At 37.5% G+C, this 27,019-nt stretch overlaps 2 protein-coding genes across 2 annotated transcripts in view; one reads left to right on the forward strand and one right to left on the reverse strand.

Moving 5' to 3' along the window:
- COL10A1 (collagen type X alpha 1 chain) overlaps positions 1 to 24,942 on the forward strand; it is an 80,257-nt gene extending 55,315 nt beyond the window's left edge. The window contains exons 2-3 of the mRNA XM_033054794.1: positions 18,349 to 18,502; positions 22,905 to 24,942. Of these exons, the coding sequence (XP_032910685.1) occupies positions 18,349 to 18,502; positions 22,905 to 24,790 (2,040 nt within the window). The 3' untranslated portion in view covers positions 24,791 to 24,942. The remainder of the gene's footprint in view (positions 1 to 18,348; positions 18,503 to 22,904) is intronic.
- The window catches only part of NT5DC1 (5'-nucleotidase domain containing 1), a 125,673-nt gene that overhangs the window by 85,153 nt on the left and 13,501 nt on the right, over positions 1 to 27,019 (reverse strand). The gene's annotated exons all lie outside the window — the stretch shown is intronic.

The following is a 27,019-nucleotide window of genomic DNA, read 5'->3' on the forward strand; positions in this document are numbered from 1 at the left end:
AGATGCCACTACTTCAAACCCACAGGAGGTTTCTCCTGCCATAAATCAGCCCCAAGTAATGCTTCTATCAGTAGATCACCAAACATTTTTCAAAGAAACTGTCTTTTGTGACTCTTGATCTTCTTTAAGGAGAGAAAAACAGCACCACCATATTAACCAAAAAGACAATCATTTTTTGAATCATGTGAGCAGTCTGTGCAATTCTGTGGGGCTGTTTGTGTGCTGTAAGCAGAACCTGCTCAGCTGAATCAGAAATTAAAAGCATGAGTCAGCTTTTGAGCTAAAGAAGGTGGCTCTTACACTATTATCTGCATTAGCCTTTTTAGTAGACAAAGACTAATAGTACCTCATGTCACTTACACAAATATTTAGCTTTTCTCATTGTCTACTGTTTAAAGCAGGTCTTTTGCTACACCTACATTTCCAGAATACTAATACAAACTACATCTGTTTAAAATGGGGAAAGACAACAGCTCTGGAGTTCTTTGTGGGAATGAGGCTGTGTAGTCTTTTAGTTGTTGTTATGTTTTTATTCTCTTTCTTGTTTTCTGTAAATTCATGTGAATCAGAGATTATGGATACAGTAATTTCATATGTTACCTTGAGTTACAAGGTTAAGGTAAAATCTGTTTTGATACAAGAGAAGTGTTTATCTTCTATATCAAAGGAGACCTTTATTACATAAGTACTCATCATCTCTTCAGTTTTTACTGTTTGTAAAAACAGCAGCAGCTCTGATTTCCCAGAAACAAAGTATTTAATATATAAGTTTAACTACAACATATGCTCTTTGCTGAAAGGAAAATATCTGCTTTGCCAGTGGGTGTGGAAGGATTTATCTTTCACTTTCTTTAAAATCGCTCAATCACTGAGTGAAGTTCTAGGAACACAGTGTAACAGACATCAAAGCTGTTCTCTCTGGATCCACTGCTTCATGGAATACTCCATAATTGGTTATGCATATTTGTTACAAACCTGACCATTTGCCACATACCAACTGCCATCTTTTGTAGTTCAGAAGGAAGAAGTTCTGTTCAAACTCATAAGCACACACAATAGGATTTCCAGCTTCCTCACTCATCCAGTTCCAAAGCCACTCTCCCCACAGCATCCAACAGAGAACTGCTGCGTGGAAGAGGCTCCTGCCAAATCCTAGTTTTGTGTCCTCTGGCATTTTGATGGAAATAGTTTGGTGCAAAAAAAATTCTTTTCCTTTTCCAGCCATGTTCTTTTTCCACTCTCTTTGTATTTTGCAACAGTACAATTTTTTTTTTTTTTTTGCTGTAACTTGATAATTCACTTTTAAGTGACCAGAACTGGCAGTTCAACACAATCTGTTGTTCACAGCAACGGTATCTATGCAGGCAGGTGCAACCAGACTAACCAGACTCTCGTTATACCCTGGTCTGGCTGCACACAAAGCTGCATTAGCATGAATGTCCCCTTGCTAACACATGTATTGTGCTGCACCACTCTAGACGGTCACACAGCATCCAGTAAAGGCCTGTTTCACATCCAGTTGGCTTCTGCATGATTGCAGAAGTCTGGTGCCAGCTGTATAAACATGTCCAATGTGCTCAGAGGTTCAAATATAAAAAAACAGAATTAGCTTTGTGTAGCTGGCCAGAGGCATGAAATATGCAGAAGAGCACCTATCTGTAAAGCTGCAGCTTCTAGAGAGAAGACAAGGAGAGCCCAAATGCAAGTACAACAAATCTGCATGGAGTCAACTAGACATTAGCAATGGAATATGCAATGCAGGACTTGTAAAGAGTTAATGAACGACAGCCAGAGGAAAAGTACAACCTGCTACCACGGACACAAATAGAAATTGGCATCTCAAATTTACTTGTGTACCTTTGGCAAGTCACAGAAAGGGTTTTATGAAGGGTTGACCACTCTTCTGGTCAGCAAGAAAGGAGCTGCTTTGCTGTCTCTCAGCAAGATTTGCCAGATGCAAGTTCAGTCATGTATCTGTCAACAGAAACATTCTGAAGGGCTTCACGTAGGTCATGTAGGCTTTGGGCCTGCCAGACTTCCTTTGTTGATTCATATTTGCAATCACAGCCTTATTTCTACTTTAGCCTTTCCTGTTTGAAGTAATTTTCTGGATTGAAAGATACACTTCAGATTAATTTAGCAGACTACGCCAAAAGAAAACCTTTGACAAGGCAGGACTTTTGTCAATATGGATGAAGTTATGATCCAACAGACTCTACTTACAGATGCAGAGGACCAGTCCAGACATTTGCTTTGGTGAACAGTACAGTCTGTCATTCTGCTCCCCATAATTTCCCAAAGAGATGAATGCTGTTCTGATGCATAACATATGGGTTAATTAAGCTCTGTACATAAAAGCACCAATTAATATTTCTCAAAATAAAATTACAGTGTTTAAAACTACTTTGGAAAATAGGAAATTAAAGACATTTGAAAAAGTAAAGATTTTCATGCACCTAAGGGTAAAGTCTTGATAACAGTTCAAAGAATGTTCCTCCTCTGATAAGGAAATAGTTTCTCTTTATTCTAAATTTGCAGACAAACATATTAAATAGGATTTTTACAAAGCTTTTCTATAGTTTACCTAATTCTGGTAGATATCTCTTGGATGTCAAGTAGTACAAAGTTGAACTTTTAAGTCAGGAACTAGTTGCAATCAGAGATTAGAAAAAAAAAAAAGTTACACGTTTTCTATGAAATTTCATAATTTTATCTGGATTAATTTTTACATTACTTTTCAAAAACAAATTAGTATTTTGTAATGAAAATGTATGATTTTTATGTATGGCCTGAAAATCGTGTTGGAATTAAATTCTGAAAATTAGCTAATACTAGATAATTTTTCATGTCCATATATGCAAAAGATGTCTTATTGAAAAAGTACATTTTTAAACTTTATTTGTTTAAGTCTGTTATCAAATTAGTGTGCATATAATGCAGTTTAAGCATATATATTTGCATGAATATTTCCATAGGCGCACATGCGCTATATCCAAAATGGAGAATATATAACATATCCAAACAAGCAGGAAGATGACAGGATAAGAAACTGATCAAGAGAAAAGGAAAGATATGAAAATAAAACCACTGAACTGAAAGATATTTTTGAAATATGAAACTAAAACAAATCAAGTTCTTTTGGAGGGTAGAAGAGATTGTGTCTGTAGCAGCCATCTATCACAGATCCTGACGCTTAGATTCTCCCAAATCAAAACAAGTTAATATAGCTCCTTGCATACTAAGATGGTATTGCACAACACTCCAATGCAGAGAAATGAAAATACAAACAAGAAAAAAAAAAGAAAAATAAAAAAAGAGAGATAAAAAAAAAACCTCCTAACAGACAACTGAAAAATGTGATTACAAAGAGAGCTCTCCTCTGTGGTGTGAAGCAGGATCAGGAGCAGTTTGTGAAGTAACCAGAGTAACCCACAGCTACACAACAGATAGGATAAAATATTATGTCCTTGAAGATATGCTTTGGGTAGAAACAGAAGCTACTAGGCAAACTTCTTTGGCTTGTGTTATGACAGTAGGAATGAATTATTGTAATGATCTAGTCTGGCTTTAGACACTGAAAATATTTTAAATTACATTTTGCTCAAGGGAGAATAAGCTGTAGACACATGTCAAGACTCCAGAGAATTATTGGGAAACCTGGTAGTGATTTCTTGGACAGCAAGAAGACTCTTCAGTCCCAAAGAGTTTAAATAAATTTGAAGAAAACAAGAACTGAGCAACTACTTGAAACAAGTGGCATATCATAAAAATATCCATATTTGTTTCCTGCTGGAAAAAGCTCCTTTCAAGTTCACAGACACAAAAAAAAGAGAAGTGCCTGAATTCCAAACCTGAACTGATGGAGTGAACAGCATTCTTGCGCTGCCACCACAGCAGGATTTCATCAGCAGCCTGAGTTCCTCTGCAGCTTCTTGGAGCTGAGAGCCAAGAAGCAGGTTTTTCATTTTGCATCTATACATATAAAATGAATGGGAAATTTAAAGCTTATTTTTTATGCAGTATATCCATCCAGGTTAGGACTCAAACTCAGATGATCTTCAGTACTATTGAATGAAAAATATGGTGTTTGCAACGACACAGATTGAAAATTCTGCTCTTGGACAGCATGAGAGATATTATAACAAAATTAGAAAATCCAAAGCCTTCACTAAGAGTAGATGGTGATTCTGTCTGATTTTCAGAATTGCTGACTTTTGTCTCAGGTTGTATTTTTAGAGGAATATATTTTAAAGTGAGTTACTGGACAGACAATAATTTTTGGTTGTCTAATACTAAATACAAAGTTTTGTATATAGTGCTTTTGAAGAGAAATAAAGTATGACCTTAATTATGTTCCAGCCAAATCTTTCTTCTTAAAAGCAGTAATTCAATGCAACGTGATTGGACAAGTTGCAGCAAGAACATTTTGCAACAAGAAACCAGTAGTTTCTTGCTACCTAAAGATTCTGTTGTAGTCAGCTGGAAAAATGCATTTCCTTTTCTGTTTTGGTCTTACTTTTCAAAAAAGGACTCACCCTACTTATGCCGCTTGGCTCCACAGAACCCCTGCTTGATAATGCCCCCACCCACACCATGGTGAACTGTGTAGGTGCAACATATTAGTAAGAGGAAGCATCAAATACATTGAGAAGCAGAGAGCAAAGCTAAAGATACGGAAATTGGAAAGAAATGCATAGAAAAAAAATCCCTGAAAAACTGAGATTAGCCTTCAGTTCTATACACACTGCTTGCATGTTTTATGTAGGAAATGTGTAGTGTTCACATTTCTAGTTACAAGCCAAATATCTTCTCCCTTTACATCCACTTCCACAAGCCCAGGGAGTCTTCAGGAGAAGAAACCCTGCAGCTCTAAAGGGAACAAAAAGACATCCTGATGTGGTATTGGAAAGAGGAAAGCCTGAAAGCAACACAGATTTCGTCTGTTGTTTTCTTGTGATTTGCAATTTTGCCAACTAACTTTCAAGAGGTGACAGACTGAAAAAAACTTAACAGTAATAGCAGTAAAAGGAAAGCGGACTATTCTTAAAATGCATTATTTTAGTACTAATTATATTCTACTACCCCCCACCCCAAACTACAAATCTACTACCCATCATCATGCTGAAGTCCAAAGAAATAACACTAATCATCCTATCTTCCACTACCTAACTGCTCTAAATAAGAACTATAATAGAAACCTAGTCAGCTGTACAATCTTATCATCCTATATCAATGAAGGCTGCATTTTAGGAAGGTTTGACTGAAATGTGGACAGCACTTGGCCTGATTTAGTCCTTTTGGATCGTTCTGCCTACAGGGAGTGGATGCCATTCATCATCATCAGACACTAAGGGCCAGATGCAGGGAGATGCAGGTAATGCAGAGCATTCAGTATTGAATAGCAATACATATAGTAAGTACATAAATAATGGATACAATCAGATACTTAAAAATGGATTTCTAACTGACAGTATATTGAGTGCCAGAATACATCCGTCAGTCACTGGAGAAAATCAGGAATTCTTATCTCTAGCCTCATCTGAGGACAGCAGTTAGCTGCCTCTATAAAAGTGGCATTCAGAGGATGTCTCACCCAGCACGAGGCTATGTGGGGCATGGGCTTCAATGTCCCACTGCTTAAACAGAGGTAATTTTGTGAGTAATTCAAACTTAAAACCTTCAAAACTTAAGCCAAAATGTGTGGTAGCTAGCCAGGCAGCAGTTTCCACAGGAATCAGTTTTACTGAAGTGAGACAGCACTCTTTGCAATAGCCACAACTATCAAATCCCTTTCAGTGTTATATTTTCTACTATATATATGCCTTTGGCATGCAAGATTCCTGTCAAGAGGACACTAAGAAAAGCTGGAGGTCTGTGTAATCATGACAATCCTTAATACCTGCCTAACCACAAATCCAGAATGAAACAAAGTACGGGGGAAAAAAACCTTAAAAGAACCCTAAAAATAATAAAATATACACACATATGCACTATTTTAGAAATCTAATCCTCTTTCTGTACTTCCATGTTGTAATGAGCAACCAGTTTCAGAAAGCATCCCCATGGGATATACCCCATATTGATATTCTCAAACATATTTATAGTCCTCTACAGTTTATTCTGATATACACAGGAGGGTAACAATAACAGGTTAATCAGCTCCACACCACAGAGAATGCAGAAAATTTTTCTAAATTTTTGGTCATTTAAAATGACAATAACTGAAATTCAGAGTAAACATTCTGTTCTAGACTAAGAAAAACAAATGAAAGACCTTGGGAAAACAGAATTTCAAAAAACAGTTCCTATGGACTTTGCCAGTATTTTTCATACTTTAAAAAACTCAAAAACGTCGTTCTTCAAAAAGAGCCAGGAATATTACAGTACTCATCTTTAAAAGGTTTTCCAATTGAAAACTTAATAAATATTTGGATGAAGAAGGAAATAAATGCCTTTGGGAAGAGTTGACAAGCCTGAAGCTAGTTTAGTTATGAGTTTCAACTTTTCCAAAGCACTAGTTTCTTACTCCTATCATCTATTTGGCACGAGGATCTCAGAGGGATACAGTTACCAATAAGGAGAGAGAAAACACAGAGATAACAAGTGAGCATGCTTTAAACTGCAGAATTATAAAGGACATATGAAACACTTGCATTGTTGGGATTTTTTTTTTCCTTGGAAAGATTTCATTTTAATTTATGGCAATTGAGTGTTAGTATACAACTTCCAATACCAGTTTTTGTACATCAAACCACTTTTAAGAACAGTGTGAAATACTATGTCTTCAAAAATAAAAAGCAAAGACTGTGAAAATAGTTTTCCTTAACTAGAACCCCGATGCCCTGAATTGTAAAAGCATAAGAGAAAAGTTTAAACATTAAAATAATTACCTGATGTTATAACAGGAAATACATATATAATTAATCCTTAGTGTGAACTGAGAGGTTTCATCAGGATTAAGTTTTCAGAAAAAACACTGTCAAATTTTCACCAGTCCAACTGCAATGCCTCATACGTGTAATAACTGCAACTTCTTATACCTCATGCTTTTGCTTTTTCAAAAAGACTTGTTTAAAACTGATTGTTTATCCTTTAATAAAAACATAATGAAAAAAAGTCTCTACCCTAGTCCTGTACAGCTCCAAGGCATTAATTCTTTCCATAGGTTAGGAATTTGGGACATAATGGTACAACGTGCAAAATACACAATCTGCCACTACCACGAAATTTTATGCAATTATTACAAATTTCTGATTGCATTTGCTCAATAAAGGCTTGTTAGAGTTTGGCAGCTAAATGCCCCAAAGAGCTTATCTACACCTTCAGTGTCAAGATCTCACACCTACTTAGTTGCTTAATGGACCACTCTCCAAAAGAAACAGACTGTGTTTCTTTTGGAAGAGGCAGTGGCAGAATAGAATCACATCTACTTTGCCCTCCTAGCACAAGAACAGAAACTTGAAATGCTTCCTATGTGCCTTCCAGGCATGTGGCATAAATGCACAAGTCAATGAAAAATGCTGTGCTGTAGGGGTACAGGAAGCTGATTAAGCTTTGATGGGCCATAAGTTTGACTGCAGAAACCTAGAACCTGTTGTTAGACTCTGTTCATAGATTCATTTTCTGTTAAATACAGACTTAGGGCATGTATATCCCTAGAAAAAACATCAGAGGCCTGATCCACATTTGCATAAACCAGTGCCAAAAATGGAATATTTTACTTCACAGGCCACTGTGCAATCACCTGAAATCCAATTAGGTGACATCAGGTTGAGATTATAAACTGATGGTTGAGATTTGGGCAGCCTAAAGTACTTTTCTGAACATTAGTATAACTTGGACAAAACACGCTTTATTTCAAGTAGACATTATAGATGTATATATAACTCCATATAAATAACTCCATAAAATAATTCCAAACACAAAACATAGTCTTGCTGATCATCTCTTTTCTGCAGTTGTATGCAAGTATGCAAACCAACTTCTCCCAGCTACTAGACACAAAAATGCACCTGCATCTGAGGTGTCATACATGTCCTTCGGGTAACTGAGGAATGAAGGATTCTAAGGAGCATTTTAACAACTTGGAAGAGATGCTTGTGCCACAAGTTTGAACAAACATCATGAGGCAGTTTTCCATCATAACAGTTGGATGGCAGTGCATCCTGCACTATCATTTAATAGAAAAATGGTTTAAAGATACTGGAATTTCAACTTGCTCTCTATTCTTGAACCTGCCAAGTCTCAACAGAAACAGGTCCTATACATCTATGACTGCTTTTGACTTTTCCTTGTGAAAAGACCAAGATCCTGTGCTTCCAAGAGACCATTAGGCCTAATTGTGAGATTCACAGGTAGCATCACTCTGACAGTTTCTAAACAAACTCTCTAGAAACTTCAGATTGTTTTCTTAGAGAATACAAACTTTTACAGTGAGGTCTTTCTCTTCTAAAAGATGATTCACTAGAAGTTCAAACATTCCCAAATAGTTCTAGTACAAACATGACAAAACTGTGTCCACTATTCCAATTAAGTTTGCAAAATAGATCTTGCTTTGTCAATGAAAAGGTTCCTCTTATTTTAATTTGGCATTTTTATCTCTAGAAACTCATAAAGGTAGTAAAATTATCCTATATCCTTAAATACTTTGTAAGGTTGACCAGAGATTATTTCACATATCAAATAAATTCTGCTCATGCTCCCGCCAGTTCAGTTTTCCAACAGTGTTGGCACTCCCTACGAGACTATCCTAAATATATCTTCCCTTGTACCTGCAAGCTATTGGTGCACAAACAAACAAAACCCCCTGTTCTAAACGACTCGAGTGTCTCAGGGATATAGCTCTGCAGGAAAGCCTCAGAGGGAAAAGTCTGCCATAGTTCATGTAAACATCCTGTGGTCATCAGCACAGCCAAAGGTGGAATCCAACTCTGAAACCCAATACAATTTATGTACACAGGACATACCAGAAAAAAATCTGGATTTAGACGGGTATAAAAATGAAACTGGAGAAAAATATTCTAGTATTTTAATTTTACTTTTACTTACTAATACATAAGTAAGCAAATACATTCTGCCACAGCTCTACAGACACAGAAGGCCTATTTTCAGGAACAATAAGCTCTCTCTGAATGACCTAACATGCATTCTTAGTGAACTAATATTTCAACAGACAAATAGTGTTATGTTTATGTCCTAAAATAAAGAGACTGTTTCAAGTTCTCAGTTTTATTTTAAAAAAATGTTGAGCTGGTAAATTAAAAGGTTTCAATAAAAAAAAAATTCTAAATCTCATTCCTGTAACTTCTACTGAATTTAAAGATGGATCTCCTGTATATAAGGCTTCTTTTTGAATGTCTAAATCTAATATTGAAGTATATTGTTGGAAAAATGCAAAGTACCTTTAAAAAAAAGGGAAAGCTAGCATGCAGAATGAGACTGCAAATGTGCAAATATAAAGCTAGAACCTTGCCTTGTTTCTTTTGCAGAAATGGATAACCAGATACTAATTGGATAAGGCATGCAATGGCAACAGAACCACTGAATTGAATGTACTAGATTTAATGTTAAGTGATGTGATGACACTAACATAGATACCATATCAAGTAACAGCATTCATTTCAGCCACAGCTTCCCAGATTCCACCCTTATTTTTGGTTGAAAACTAATTTAGAGCAACTCTTATTTTCTACTCTTAAAAAGCCCTCCCCCTAATCATCATATGATACTTTTCCCCACTGCAAATACTTACAGTAGCTCACAAACTGGAATCTACAGCTTTTTGAGGGACAAATCCAAAAGTTCTACAAGAATTTCTTGAGAGAAATGTTGCATGAGATAACCTATAACTCAGAATCCACATCACAATTTGGGTGATGTGACATGGATAAATGAGTCTTTCCATCCTTTCCAGCCCACTTTTACTTTTTTATGCAGCAGAGTTAAACTAGTGGAGTATCTGCGATCTCTGGAGATCACCGTCAATGGGTGCAGAAGTAATTTCATGCCACCTCCAGCAGAAGTCCAATTTTCCATTTTGTTTTTTCACCATTTAGTACAGTAGCAGCAGGGGCAGCAAGTATCACCATGGGAAACAGGATGAATTTAGGAGTCACTATCTTTCCTAGTATCTCAAAGTTTTTGTATCAGTAGAGTGGAAAGTATCCACCTACTTCACATATGGGTCTCTCTTGGTCCTCAGAGCTTTGAATGCACAAGCCTACTAGTAAAGTCCATTAAAAAAAATCATCCCTCATATTCATGTGATTTTCCTCCTACGGAGGATGTCCTATATGAGACATTGAAACTTGTGATTTGAGTCAGGTAATACAGCAAATGTCATCTATAAAACTTTGTAGCCCAGGTTTTCTATAATAATAAAAGCTGACACTGCATTAGCACTTTATTAAAAGCAAGTAATTATGACTCTCTTTTGTGACCATATAATGCTTGCAAAAATTCAATTTCAGCAAACTGAAATGAATACCAGCCTATTAATAATCATTGAGAACACTTAGGCTTCATAGACTCAAGCTTATTTTGCATAAGTGAGAGTACAAAAAAAATCATACAGAATCACAGAATCGTTTGGATTTCAAAAGACTTTTAGATCATCAAGTCTAACCATTAACTCAGCACTGCCAAGTCCAACAGCATCCCTAAACACCACATCTATAGGTCTTTTAGATACCTCCAGGAATGGTGTTTCCACCCCTTCCTTGGGCAGCCTGTTCCAATGTTTGATAACCCTTTTGGTAAAAAAAAAAAAATTGTCCTAATATCCAATCTAATAATCTCCTAGCACAATGTGAGGCCATTTCCTCTTGTTGTATCACTCTCTACTTAGGAAAAGACACTGGAACTCACTCTAACTTCTTTTCAGGTAGTTGTAGAGAGAAATAAGGTCCCACTTGAGACTCTTTTCTCCAGGTTAACCAACTTCAGCTTCCTCAGCTACTCCTCATAGGACTTGCACTCACCATATGCACATGCACCCACTAAAAGAATTTTTCAGTTTCAATTTAAATAAATTAAAACACAACAACAATATTTAAAATGCCAGACTTAATAAAACAAACAAATCTCTTATTTTTAAAATGAACTCAGACAACTTTTTATTTGTTCTGGTTGTAAAAGTCTGGATTTCCCCCTTTGGCACCTGTTTTTAAACATGCAAGTTTAAAAACAACTCTGTGCCAATTGTCCAAACCACAGCAGGTAGTATAGTCAATGAATGAGACTATTCAGCAGGCTGACTACATGCTCCAGTGGGTACACTTGAAAAAGCAGCTCAGTTACACCTATTTTTGACCAACTATTTGGCAGATTCCCCTAATTACGGGATACCAAATGAAGCTGCATGAACTTTTTCACCTTTGGGAAAGCAGAAGTGGTTCTCACTCTTTTTTTCCATGGTTTCTACTTTATTCTATGTGGTTCAGGGCACTCTGACAGAAACCTTGAGTCCAGCAAGCACAGAGGTACAGAAAGATATTAAATAATCTAATAAAAATCAGTGAAAAAATAGAGCATGAATTTAAAAAATGAATAAAAATACTCCTCACTGGGAAAATACGACTACTTAGCGTATTTACATTTCTATGCGAACGCTTTTTTTGAAAAAGTACATCAGGTACTTACTAAAATAGATAGAAGACTTGCAGTAATTTTAAAAGACTAATGATCTATTTAATGTGCTTAAAAATAATTTAAAACATACTGTGAAATGACATGGACCTACAGAAAACAAGCCTCCATCCTCCATCACTCCCTGGAAAGTCTGACTGATTTTAATAAAATCAAATTATTAAAGAAAAGCTTCATAAACCATTGCATTGGCACAACTGGGAGTGCAATCAACATCAACCAGAAGGCTAAAAATGAACATCTTCAGCTAGAATGAACTGGAAACCTCTTTATCTGATTATGTTTAAGTAGCTCCAGAAAGAGTTTTGAGGAACCCTCTTGTTAATATTCAGAGCAAAATGTTTGCATTTACTCAGTCTATTCAGTGACCAGGCTCCTGGAAATTTTATTTTCTTGAACTGTGCAACAAGTTAACAAAATACTCCAACTCTTTCTCTCCATGCAAGTCCTGTGATCAGCTGCATCTCTGCACTTTTAAAAGGAATTAGTAAAAATACAGAAGTTTGTATAATTAAACATTTATGCTGCTTAATTAGAAATGCATTTGTGAAAGAAAGGATGAATATTTAATACATAAATCCAGCTTTGTGTTTTCAATATATTGAAACTGTTTTTCAATTAAACACACATATCTGAAAGGAGTTTTAAATTAATACATTCATTTAAACAATATTTATTGTTTTCACTTTCAAGAGCAGGGGAGGGAGAAATAAAAGTGAGGGAGGAATACAGTCAGGCCAACCAAGGAAAGCATATTTTCTAACACCAGTACTTCTGTTTGATATCTTTTACTCAGTTACCAGAAATTCTCTAAGGTGGGTGAAGATTGTCTTGTCTTTATACAAGCCTAGTGAACATGGTGATAAACAATGTAGTGCTGTTAGAAAGCAATAATAATACTATCTATCTCAGAGGACTGTTTCATCAAAAATTCATGTTAATCTCTAAGCTTTTTCTATAAGCTATTTAGAAAACATCTTCTCTTGAGGTTTCAACATGGTTATTCAGTGTCCCTGCAAGTTAACTCAGCCAGAATACAACTATAAATATTTAACTGGGTGTCATCTATTTAAATATACCGCTATACTAAATAGAGTGTTTGTGATCCGCAGTTACTTGAGCTGAACAGAACAAACTGGTCAGCAGTCAGTTTTGCAGTGCCAGAAAAAATACAGGCCATCTTTCCATTACTACTTGAAAGGAGGACATTTACTAAACTAGAATTACAAGTGTTAAAAGAGTATAAGCACTTAAAAGTCTATAAAAAGAGTACAACAGGACTGTAGGAGTAACAGTTTGTTTTGGTTTGTTTGTTTAAAGAGAATTCTTTATTATATCTCAAAATATGGATATAGATAGCCTGCACATTACTTCAACAAGCCTCTTAATTAAAACACACAACATACATTCTGAAACTCAAAATAAATCTTACTTATTTTTCAATTAGTAAAGTAAATATTTCTTTTACCAAGATGTTTTCTAGTCCTATGCGGTCCAAGCAGCTAGCGTTGGAGCAGAAAATACCCTCCATGTAAACAGAATGTTACAACAAATACAAAACAAACACAAACAAAAAAACCCACAAAAAAACCCAAACAAACAAACAAAAAAAACAACTACCCAGATTTCCCACAGCTATCGAGTTAACAAATTTTCCAATTACCCATTCCTTTGTGTCCATTTGACTGTAGGCAATAAAAAGCTAAAGCCCCTCTGTATTAGTTTGGCCCGTTAGGTTCAGCGGAACGCTTTGTTGCTCTGCACTCCCATTGAGGGCTTACCTGGCTGCTATCGTGGGAAGATGAGAACACTCTTCACCACTGTCTGACAGCAGGGATAGAGGACAGCTGTAAACCACGGAGTTGACATGATTTAGGAGTTTTCAAAGTGCCATAAAGTATTCCACAAAGTAAGAAATCCAATTATTCCTTTAATTTCATGGTAGGTTTTCAAACTTCTCATGGAAATTCTTAAACACCTTTCTTTGAAAATTTAAAACTGGAGACTGGAGAATTCATTCACCAGAGATGGTGCTAGAAGCTGTTAGAGTCCTTTGCTGTTAGAGTCCTTTCCAAAACTACCACGTTTTGGGTACAAGCATTTTAATAGAAGAAAACTTCTCACAGGGTAGGATGTTCTTCAAGGTTACTTCAAGCAGGTAAGAAAATTGGACCTCAGCAAGAAGCAGCAAAAGGACTATGTCCTGTTGCTGACAGTCTTTTGATTTTATATCATCAATAACAAATTGCTCCCCATTTTTCAGTCTACCTTTTAAATTAAAGGAAAAATCTCCCACCAGCACATTCTTGACTCTTTCTTCACAACTGAGATTACTTATCCAAATAAAGGGAATAAACAGCCCTCCACAGACCAGTTTCCTTGAGCACAATTTTTACCATAAACACTAACTATAATCCATAACAGCAATTTTCAGGAAAAAAGTTACAATTAAAGGTCAATTATCAAAAATAAGACAAATTTCCAGTTAAAGTTGTCAGTTATCACTTCCAGAGTATTATTTGAAACTTAAGTTCATGGTTTGTGCCCAGTGATGCAAAAAGCAAGATTACATACTCCAGGTCAAAACAATAAATATATTCTCACTGAGTATCCTCAACATCAAGAACATAACTGGCCAGTTCCCAGCTACTGCAAGGACCTAACACAACCTTTTCTGTAGTTTTGCTTCTCAGCTTTTTTTTTTTTTTTGTTAAGAGTGCATGACAGCGACTGGTTAATTGCTTTATTACAATTTATGCTAAATTAAGATGTTCCACACCTCTTCCGTGTAAGCAGTTGCTTATAGTGGGACTCACTCAAGTCACTTTGTGAGTACCTTGTAGGGTTGTGGTGAAAATCAGTTGCCATTTCCCAAATCATGGTGTCACTTTCGTGTTACACGTATTTCCACTGACTCTGCAGGAGTAAGAGACTGAAGCAAAAAGGGGTTTTGGAAAGTGTGCGTAAGCGCATGCTTTCCAGCAACATTCAACAACCAGTCAGCAAATCTGAGGAAACACTGCAAACTGCTGCAAATGGTACTAGAGGCTTTGACTTCATGTGGTCCGCAGAGACTTTCTGGAGTCTTTCTCTTGCAGTTAAACTTAGGACTTAAGCTATTGCATGGCCCCAACGTGACTACCTTTAAATGGGTAGATGCAGCCAGTACACTACTAAAAAGCAGGCTCTGAAGTAGCAAAATGGATCAGATTTTATTCCTAACTATTACATTTGTGGGGATGAGGGAGTGAAGACACCTTCATTTGTAAGCAACAACAATTTTCTAAATTTGTAACTATAAAACTAAAGCATCCGAAGTTTTGTATTTTGAAAACATCTTTGCAAATAACCATTCTAGTTTACAATGTGCTGTTACTGTAAATAGATATACACAAGTGGGTCTGTTGCATGTATTTTTGCAAGGGTAAATACATACCACAGCACACCTTTCATACTCACACTTAGCCCTAAATGCATGTTAATGCTCTGCCAATATGAAATAGCCACAGCAACAGGGAAAACATAAAAAAGCAGTGAATTCCAATTCTCCCTCAACTTCCCATGCCCACAAAAAACAAAACCTCAAGCCAAAGAAGTGGCACAAGATAGCACAATAGGGTGGAGCTCACGTTAATCACAAGGACAACGGGTTTGCCTGTATATACCTTTTTATCCCACAATCATCCCTATTTATGCAGAGACACATAGAGATTATTCACCTTCCTGCCCAGAGGGAGCCAAGACAGGAAGCGAGGTGCTGGGTAAATATCATTGTAAATTATCGGTGCTTTAGTACCATAAGTGTGCCTGCTTTGGGGGTATTTATGAATACGGCAAGAAACCAGCACAAAACTGTGTGTGCATGAAACTGTCGCCTGCTTTTCTTAACCAAATACTGTCAAATTAGCAACAACCACATTTCCCACCGAGGGCTGTATATTTAAATGCTTGAAAAAATCAAAAGCTATTTTTAGATTTATATGAACCAAAAAAGGGGCTGGAGTTGTGTTTTTTCAAGGAGGAAATAAACTTTATGCCCATATATTTGCTACCTCTGTCAAAAGGGGATGACTGGATTCTCATTTAAGTTTATAGAGGCTAATATTTAAAATAAAGCACCTTGAGAAGTTACACAAAAAACCTGAGGACAGAGTTTCTTTCTCTGAAAGACTAAAAGAAACTGAATACATATGTGAGGAGTAGAAATACCATCTCAGATATGCAAACTCTCTGAAAATCACTGACCAGGTCAGGTATGCAAGCTTAATGGAGAAAGCAGGCGTTAGTTTGAAGGCCTTTGCAGCGAAAAGGGTAATTTACAAAAATAGTACAAGAATAGTGTTTAGAAGATGGCTAGGAAGAAGAATAGAAGAAAAGAACTGTTCAACAATACATTGAATAAATTATTGCACCAGTTTAAGTTAAAACATTAATCCAGTCCTCTAGTAAGCAAAGGTATTAACACAATTGGAAGCAGAACAGACTTGATGGTCCACTGGTCCCTTTCAGTACAGTAACTTGTGTTCTAGGATATTTGCCATAATACATAAAAGCCAAAAAAGCTGAAGAGTGTGGAATTAAACAAAGACATGGAGCAGGTAAAATTCAGCACACGTTAACCTGTCATTCCACAGGATAGCCACAGGTTTCAGGGCCACCAGCTCAGTCTTTTGGTTGGAACAGCAGCAGATGTTCCTTCTGTACCTACCATGCATGAGAACTGACAGTAGTACACATTATTTATTAGCATTTCTATACCTCCTACAAAATTGAATACCATATATGAATATCAAAAAAGTCTACAATTGGCAAAAGAGTTTTAATACACAGAAAAATTATTTTTTCTGAAAGCAAAGTGCACTATATATTTAATTCTACAGTTTCATCCTTAATCAGAAAAGTTGTTTCTTGTCTCTTACTTTGACCTTCAGTTTTAAAAGATTATTCAGAGTCACAAACAATTCAAGGGTTGAGAATTACTGCCTATTTAGTACTGAACTTCAATAAAGTGATGCTGAATAACTGCAAGATTTATTTTAAAAAAAGTTGCAATCTGTGGGTACAGTGCATTAAACAAGACTGGCTTAACAAAATCTTTTAAGTGCTAAAACCATAACCAGGTTTGATCCACCAACAATAAAACCAGCATCAGCTTACATTTACTAAACTGAAACCCTCAAACACCACCCTGTGTTAACACTGCAAAATTAAGCAGTGTGGATTTCAGTACCTTTGTTACAACTGGACACAATGAAGTTCTCATTTTCTAAGGTGAACTTGCATCTCAAGATTTCATAATACAGAAATATTACTTGCATTATATGTGTAGTAGTATACCTCCAACATCAAAACAAACATCTAGAGATATAACATGAAGATAATCTCCTAAAATAACTGCTTAAAAGTAATCAGGTTCTCTGACAACTCCCTTATTAACATCTTAATTGATGTGAAGCTCTTCACTTTTATCCCAGTGAACACATAAATAGCCTCTAGTTACTCACATAAATGGTCTGTACAAACTTTAGTGGGGTTACTCCTGAAAGCAACAGCTCACCAAAGTTCAAAATGTATAGGTCTTTCCTTAAAACATTTACAGAGAAATTTAAATGAATACTCGGAATTACTAACCTTACTTCCTAGTTAATTTTTCCCAATGTTACCTGAATCAATTCTAAGAGGGGCCAAAAATTTTTTAGAAAAATCAAGCTACGAGCAATACAATCTCATAAACAATAAGAAATATAAGAAAATAATGAGAAAAAAACCTAACAAAAAACACCCCTTAAGAGAGTCTAGGATGACTGCCCAAAATAGCTCTCCCCCACCCCTAAAAAACACACTTATACACACACAGGTAATTACTGCTTACTGATTTTGGGGGAGGAGCTTATGTCCAGCAGTCACCCAACTAAGGAGAAAACCAGATAAATACTCAAGGGTGGCACTTGAAATCATCAGCTTCTGCTCACTCACCAGTGGCAGAAGAACTCCTCAGTAGAGGAGGCTTCACTCCTCTACCACTCTGCATTGGAGCTCCACAACATTTTGGTATGTCACAATTTCATTCTATTCTCTTTGGTTTTGAAGGTAACTTCTTCAGGATGTGTCTCTTCTGTCTGGGGGGAGGGAAGATGATTAATATTTAAGGGCTAGTGACAGCATTCTCTCTGCCACTGGGGTTCTTTGTAAGGCTACAGGTAAAAAACAGGTTTCAGTCTTGGTGAGATTTTTTTTTTTATGCTGAAGGAACCAGGACTTCATCTCTCATTTGCTGCAGCATTAGACAGAGGCAGGAAGATCATGGAAGTGTTTATGTATTTTCACTAAAAACTTTTCTTCTCATCAGGAGTTTTGGTATCTGGAACTCCTGAACTTACTTTGGAGGTCTAGTCAAAATAACTACTGTTTCTGAATACTGTTGTCTTGAATCGGCATCCATCCAATCAAAATTACTCTTTTCCTAAGAGTGAGACTATTGCCTCCAACCTATCTATACAACAGCTGCATCATTCAAAGTGATAGCAGTGCTAATTCCCTTTTTCTTAGTGCATTTTTCAAAACTAGTGAAAACAGATGGAAGTAAGCACAAAATAATTTACTAATAACTAATAATTTAGATAAACTCATCTATTCATGCTCCAAAACCAGAGCTAAAAAGCTTTTCTTTACAACAAACTTTCTCTACCTTTTCTTACACAGAACAGATTTGGAAACATGCATTTACAAATATCTTTACTGCTGCTGTTTTGTCTGAACATTGTCCATGGTGGTGATGGCTATTTTTCTGAGCGATATCAGAAACAATCCAGCATCAAGGGACCACATTTTCTACCATACAATGTAAAGAGTCAAGGTAAGTTTATCTTTTCATAATAAACTAACACAATTATCCCTAGAGGTTCAGTACAAGAGCAAAAGCTCTTTGCTTGTACTACTGGTATTCAAATTTCACTAACAGTTTAGGTTTATTGAAATAATTTTATCACTTCAGAAAGAATTTACAGCAGCTCTGGAGTTGCCTCCTACTGACAAAGATGCACACCTCTCAGACACATGTTTTATACAATAAGCACCATTAAAGGCATATTCAGCAGAAACAAAGTAACAGCTTAAGATCTCCACTTCAATAGTGGGAGCAACACATGACTGTGTACACAATGATGTACAACATGCTAATAATCTTCAAATATCTTGATTCAGACCTGTCACCTACAACCTATCTACATTCAGGAAAAACTATGTATTTTGTCATACACATATATTGTTATGTATTTTACTCAAAACAGACCTTAGGTGTGAATTTAAATGTATATATGATACACATGGGCAAATGAAGACCTGCTTAAAGCCTAGAAAGACAAAATAAAATTACATATAGTTGTAAAAATGTGCCATGAACTTCTATATAGTTTTCATGAGTGATTTAAACTTATGCTTTAATTATCAGGATAAGCACATAGTAATATAACAACTCCAGCTTTAGTATATTTTAAAAAAATCCTCTTTATTGCACAAAGCAGTCTTGTGACAGCTTGGATAGGCAATACATAACTGCAATGCTACATTGTTTCCTCTTATTTCTTGTTATCCTCTCTGTCCCTTTAAGTTGAACCAGTAGCTATCCCTAATATTTGAAACTATTTGAGTTCTATTCTATTTTTCCATCTTTAGACCAACATCCTTTTTAAAAAACCTGAACTCAAAGCTTCTGGTCCATCATGACTATTCAAAATTGTCATCACTAAAATTAAGAGAAGTCAATCTTCCTTGTAAACATTCTACCTTACCCCCTGAGAATAGCATTATTTTCTTTCAAACATTATCAGGCTATTCAAAGCATTTTTGATTTCTTTTTTTGCTGTATCCCATCCATTTTTAGTTTTAGTAATTACACTTGTGAGGAGATGAGGAAACTAAATGAGGGGCTTCACCAGAAAAAGGACATGGGCAAATTCAGAGAGCAGAATTGCTGCTCAGGGCATTGCATCCACATTATCTTCATTCAGGGGGTTTTGATTCAGAATAGCTCTGCAGACAGATCCTATGGACTGTCTGATGATGAGCAGCACACCTAGAGCCCAAAGAGACTCTGGTCTCACACCAGCTGGTGTCAGCACTGGCCCCATACCAATCAGCTCCAACCCACATGCTCCAAGAATCTCAGCAGTTAGAAACAAGTGAGAGCAGTATGGCTGAGAACCTTACCTGCAAAATATTCTCCTGGGCTATACCAAAACACTGTCATAGTTTCATCCCTTGTCTTCAGCACAAGGACTTCCCAGAATCCTAGCACTCCTGGATCAAATTTAGGTACATACTCACGAACAGCTACTCAGATGATTTACTAACTATAATTCTCACCGAGTTAAGCGCTACATTTCCTTCCTTCTTCCTCATTAACTTTTCATTGTGCTTTTCTATGACTTTACTCAGAATAATTTACATATTTATACTATGATTAAGCGAAGTATAATATTTACTTGGCTATCTCTACCATACTTCACTTACCCCTCCTCATAGTGGTTCTTCTTTCCCCCTCCATAGAAAACATTTGGGAAGGGGGAAACCAGTAACAAATTAATCAAGAATGAGGGGAACAGAAAATGGTGCGAAAGGGGGAAATTAATTGTCCTGATCTAAGTTTTCACTTTATATATGAACACAGAACCTAATGTGAGTGCAAATTCATCCTTAGGAAGAGAATGATTATATTAAAACCTGAGAAGTATAAAATGTTCTCAGTTCAGGAAACTGTTATTCCTGAGTCCAGAAAACAAGCATCCTATAAGAGTTTTTGGAAGAGTTTAAAGAGAGAAGACTGCTGGAGATTGTCACTTGTAATTTGAGATGATCTCGGAAGAATAAAACAGGAGCCTACAGAACCAAATCAATCTAGATTTTGTCTACTGAGTTGTCCCATTTGCAAGTAGGCCAAGTAGCAATGACAAGGTTTTCATCATAGCTTACTTTTCCAATTTGATCACCAAACATTGACTTCTTCAGATATAGTTACCAATAAGTACCTTTTTGCTTTGTGCTGCTTTGTCAAAAACTGAAATTTCAGTCTGAACCCGAACTGGTGACTCAGGACAACATAAAACAGATCACACAATTCCTGTTGGCAATGAAAGCCTATTAAAGCTTTGTTTAGTTTGGTGAAATCGTTCAAAAAATACTCCAGAACATAATCCTTTAACCAGTATCTCTTTGACTTGAAATATTTGAAAAGCCCAAGTTGAAAACAATAATTGAATAAGGTCTCACTGTTCTGCAGTGTTTAAATAAGCCATTACTGCAGATTATATTAAAGTCTACATATTTAATTCAATACACATATGGGGTTTGATTGCACTAGAGAATGTAAAGCAATTTTTCATCAAGGTATGTGCTGAGACATGCAAAAGAGTAGCCAATCAATACTTCAATGTTCTTGGTATAAATTCTACTTCATTAACAGATTCAGCAGTCCTTTCCCCAGAGAAACAACTGCTTTTATATTTATATTTTTTAATAACAGCACAATTAAAATTAAATTTGAATCTAAAAGCAGCACAACTTTGGAACAACACAGCTCACAGAAAATCTCTGTAACAAACCAGTGCTGACAATGCCTTTACCATCTTAGGCAAAACTGGCAGGACTCATCACGTTGTGAACCTAAGACTGATATTTGCATCTAAATAGGGTAAAAGTAATAAGGAGATACACTCTGAGCTAAAGTCTGATGCAATTTGCCATAAAAAAGTTGTCAATAAATCATAATCACAAACATACTTGTTTTCTATGTGTAGGATTTTAACAGCTATCTTCCTTTTCATGGCCTTAAGAAGGATGAGATAGGAAACTGTGCAAAATAAGCTGATATGCATTTGTAGTGATTTTATGCATCAGCAGAAAAGAAAATGAACTCTCTGCACTTTCTAGATAAAAACAATTTCCCTGTCAATACAGGAAGAAGGCAACCTTGCAGATCCAATAACAAACCAAAATCTCATAAGCATACCTCTATTCTTAAAAAAAAAACAACCAACAAAACAACAAACCAATATGTAAAAGAATAGTTTCCTCCTTCACCTCACTTTTGGTTCAACAAGACTAGCCACATTGGAAAATGCAGTTTATTATCAAAGAGACAGACAAATAGTCGTTGTATAAACTTCCATGTGTACATATATGTAATCCATACACTGGTGCTTTTGTGAGAGACTGAAAGGAAAAACTGTAGCTGATGCAATTGTTGTTCAATTAATAATATTTTCTAAATGAGCATTCAATAGAATGTGTTGCTATTATAAAAAACAGAATCCAGGCTCTTTCTTTCATCCTTCACTTTTTATTTTTAAAATGAATTCTTAAATTAACATCCAACAGATATGCCATTTTGTTCTATAATGCTCCCAGTTGCTGCAAACTGCTGAAGTAGTCTCACAGTATCTGTGTTAAACTTGCATGCAATGTCCAACAAATCAGCATGCTAATTCCAGCATAGAGCCACAGGCTCCTTGAAAGCACACAGAAAACTGAGCAGTGAGCTTGCTTGTTTGTTCCTCTACTTGTAACGTTTGGTTAAGTGGCTCCATCTACTGTTTCAGTAACTAAGAAAATAAAGTAGTATTAAAAAATCCTATAACAGTGTCAGAATTCCAACAGCAATAAAATGAATTATCAGTTGTGATCTTGCCACTGTGGGAAATTTTAACAACAGACAAAAGTCTTTCAGACAATATCTGAAAACATAACATTCATATATTTACAAAAGAACCAGTGCCATGGGACACTTTTGAAAGGAGGAGACAGGGAAGAACAAAATTCTCACTACTTAAATGTAGCACAGAGTTATTTCTGAAAAACTGCTGCACCTGCACAGACAGCTTTCTGTGATTTCATTCATCAAGTCTGATGACCTGCTAATCTGTTATTTGTCTAGGTGGTTTTTTCCCTTGCTTAATAGTCTGCATCCACTTGCACAGCATTTTTTAAGCTCTCTGATGACCCTGAATATATTTGGAGCAAAAAAAAAAAATATTTCTAGAGGCCTTATAGCTCACATTTCCAACAAATTTTCACCTATTACTTGTAATGGTTGTGAAACACTTTTACTGTCAATGGCAGGTTCTCAGTGACCAACACAGCAGCTGAAACTTGACTTCTATGAGCTTGAAGTTAAATTAACCCTTCATGCATTTTACCACCACGCTACATTGCCTGCAAATGTTGTAGGTGCCCTGGTTGATCTGGTTTCCTCTTTCTCACAGGTGTGCAGGTCAGGGGGGAACAAGGACCCCCTGGTCCCCCAGGCCCTGCTGGACCAAGAGGACAACCAGGTCCCGCAGGAAAGCCAGGGTTTGGAAGTCCGGGTCCCCAAGGCCCCCCTGGTCCCCCAGGGCCACCTGGGTTCTCTGCGGTTGGAAAGCCAGGAGCGCCAGGTCTGCCAGGAAAGCCGGGAGCAAGAGGACTAAATGGTGAGAAAGGAGAACCTGGACCTGTCGGACTTCCAGGAGCAAGAGGGCCACAGGGGCCCCCCGGCACCCCCGGCCCTGCAGGACTGACAGTCCCTGGCAAGCCAGGACCACAAGGCCCTCCAGGAGCTCAGGGGCCAAGGGGACCCCCAGGCGAGAAGGGAGAGCCAGGTATCCCAGGTATAAATGGACAAAAGGGAGAAAATGGATTTGGAATCCCAGGCCGCCCAGGTGGCAGGGGTCTTCCAGGCCCACAGGGACCCCGGGGCCCCCCTGGTCCTGCTGGGATAGGGAAGCCTGGTGAAAACGGCCTGCCAGGTCAGCCAGGTCTGAAAGGTGACCGAGGTTTTCCAGGTGCACCTGGAGCAGTTGGTCTTCCAGGTCCCCAGGGTCTCCCAGGTGAACCTGGAGAAGCTGGTATTGGCAAACCTGGGCCAATGGGACCACCAGGAGCAGCAGGTATCCCTGGAGCCAAGGGACATCCTGGACCTGCAGGGTTGCCCGGATCCCCAGGACTCCCAGGTTTTGGAAAGCCAGGATTGCCAGGGATGAAGGGACACAGAGGACCTGAAGGTCCTCCTGGCCTTCCAGGACCTAAAGGAGACCAAGGTCCAGCTGGTGTGCCAGGAGAACCAGGGCCGATCGGGCCACCAGGAAACATGGGCCCTCACGGACTCAAAGGTTTGCCTGGTGAGAACGGCCTGCCTGGGCCCAAAGGCGACATGGGCCCTGCAGGCCACCCAGGATTCCCAGGGGCCAAGGGGGAACGAGGTCTACCAGGATTAGAGGGAAAACCGGGATACCCAGGTGAGCAGGGTCTTGCTGGTCCTAAGGGGCACCCAGGTCTCCCAGGTCCAAAAGGTGATACAGGCCCTGCTGGGCTACCTGGGCTGCCCGGTCCAATGGGTCCACAAGGAGCCAAGGGAGTGCCAGGGACCAACGGCGAGCCAGGCCCTAGAGGGCCTTCAGGAATACCTGGGATCAGAGGCCCCATTGGTCCCCCTGGCCTGCCAGGAGCCCCGGGTGCAAAGGGTGAGCCAGGAGCACCAGGACTGCCAGGCCCAGCAGGTATTTCCACAAAAGGCTTAAGTGGACCCATGGGACCACCTGGGCCTCCTGGGCCTAAAGGGAGCAACGGTGAGCCTGGCATGCCTGGCCCCCCAGGTCCTCCTGGTCCCCCTGGCCAAGCTGTGATCCCTGAAGGCTATGTTAAAGCGGGAGAATCTCGGGAACTATCAGGGATATCTTTCATAAAAGGAGGAGTAAACCAAGCTCTGACAGGGATGCCAGTGTCTGCTTTCAGTGTCATCCTCTCAAAAGCCTACCCTGCAGCAACAGTTCCCATCAAATTTGATAAAATCTTGTACAATAGGCAGCAACACTATGACCCCAGAACAGGAATCTTTACCTGCAGGACACCTGGACTGTACTATTTCTCCTACCATGTGCATGCAAAAGGAACAAATGTTTGGGTTGCACTCTACAAAAATGGTTCCCCAGTTATGTACACCTATGATGAATACAAGAAAGGATATCTTGACCAGGCTTCTGGCAGTGCTGTCATCGATCTCATGGAGAATGACCAAGTATGGCTCCAACTGCCCAATTCAGAATCTAATGGTCTCTATTCCTCTGACTATGTTCACTCTTCTTTCTCAGGTTTCCTCTTCGCTCACATCTAATACCCCACTTACCCTGTCCTGACACACTCTCCTTCAGACTGTTTTAACCAGGTACTGATCTGATTTGTCCTTAGCCGGTCATATAACTTCAATGTTGCAACAGGAATGGAGGAGGGAGTGAGAAAGTGGAAGAGAGTGGTTAAAACCTAGTAGAATAATATTGTATGTTTTTAAAAAATTGTCATTAAAAATTGTTTTGAATGATTGTTTGACTGAATTCAACATAAAAATTTTATGAATTAATATAATGCACCAGTCTCTGTCCTTTTTTTCCTTTTTTTTTTTTTACTTTTAAAAGGAAAATCAGAATTTCTATCACACCTCATAACACAATAAAGGATGCTAGCTCATACTTCATTAACTGAAGGCATTTTAGTCCAAGTAAATAATCTCAAATACACCACAGTCTCCTCAACAGCTAGGCAATATACTTCAGGAACATTCTACATCCAGATTCATCTTCAAGCTATCCAACGGAGACAAGAATGACAACTCAAACAGAATGCACATCGTAATCACAGTTTTAATTTAGTTCTACAGTTCTTATTAATTAATAACTACCTTGGAGAAAGATAGATTTATAAATTATTACATACTACTGAAGATTTAAAGTTTCACAATATGAAAAAGCAACCAGATTTGAAGCCTCAAAATCCACTTGGCTTTCTTTAATGCACATTGATGCTACAAACTACTTCAACATTTTAAAATCTCCTAACATTCTGTAACATTCAGAGTACTATAAAACAACATTGACCAAATCCAAACTTAAAAACATACCCTCACAAGTATGTAGACACTTACAAAAAATGATCAACTTTACCACCCCAAAACTGGAGATAATCCATGCCCTGATTTTTCCTGAACAGTTCATTCCTTTAAAACACAATAGAATGAGGAATATATTTTATTTATTTGGTAAATTTATCAGATGATGGCAGTAATTAGTCAGTAGACACAACCATGTTTACTATACAAACATGTCTCACAAGAAGTAGTAATTTCATCAATTTGTTATGCTACTATGAAAAGTTAGCTTATGAATTCTGAAACCTTAACAGTTTGATCACACATTTCTTCCAGTGACAGTTGCCATTCGTGTGCTTTAAAAGTATCATATATTTAAAAGTATCATCCAAACCTTACAAACCCTTGAAAGTACTGTATTTAGCTTTTTTTTTGTTTAAACAGAAGCTTTTAATCACTTGCACCAAAAGTATGTAGGCCTAAGTTTCAAATTTTATATTACCATTTCTTCATGAAAGCAGAACATGAGGCTTGTTGTGTGCATTTGAAATCAGCAATATCCTAAATACGTGATAATACACTGAGATTAATAAAAAAGCTAGGATACCTTTTGCTTGATGGTTGACTCATCATTAGCAAAATTATATAACATTTTGGAATCTGTAAAGACCTACCATGAAAGTAACTTGAAGAATTTTTTTCTTCCTCTTTTTAAGTGCTGCTGGATAAGGAAACCTGTCATTTAGACTATAGTTCAGTAAAATAATAAATGAACATTAGTTCAACAGCATTTTCCAGTATTTAAACATAGCACGTCCTGCTGCCCATCCACTCTACCAACTTGGAACTTATGTTTCAGAAACAAATAGAGGGACTGGATATGGAGCAGAAAAATATGACTAAGTAGTAGGCTTCTGGTTAATTACCTTACACATGAAATGTATGCCAAAGCACACATTCTAAATTGTTGGAGATGCTTGATGCTCAGCAGCTCAAGATTAGAATCACATTGCCCTGTGATTCTAATCAACTAAGAAGAAACTGGGCCAAGTAGCATTCTTAAAAGCATAGTTCACTAACCCTTATCCATCCACCCATCCATCCATCCATCCATGAATCCATCCATCCACTTTAAATCAGGTGTTGTCCTTTATGTCTTTGTTCCTCAAACATATGGGACTTCAAATAAGTCTACAGCTTGGAACCTCATGCCTGGTTTTTAAAGTCTTTTCATAATTGCTCAGATATTAAGTCACTAAGAAAGCAACTCTTAAAACTGAAAAGCTAGAGATGATACCTCAAATTGCGACAAAAGCACAACTTATACCTTGATTTTAGCTTTGGATTTTCAGTTTAGAGGGGACCCTGAGAAGGTCTGTAAGATTTTTAAGTTTATTTTTTAGTATTTTCTCCACAAGAAAATCATCAACCTATCTAAAGCCCTTCCAAAAACACTTTTTCTTCTAGATGTTGGATATTAAA

This window comes from Catharus ustulatus, chromosome 3 (assembly GCF_009819885.2).
Source record: "Catharus ustulatus isolate bCatUst1 chromosome 3, bCatUst1.pri.v2, whole genome shotgun sequence".
In the NCBI taxonomy this organism is placed as follows: domain Eukaryota; kingdom Metazoa; phylum Chordata; class Aves; order Passeriformes; family Turdidae; genus Catharus; species Catharus ustulatus.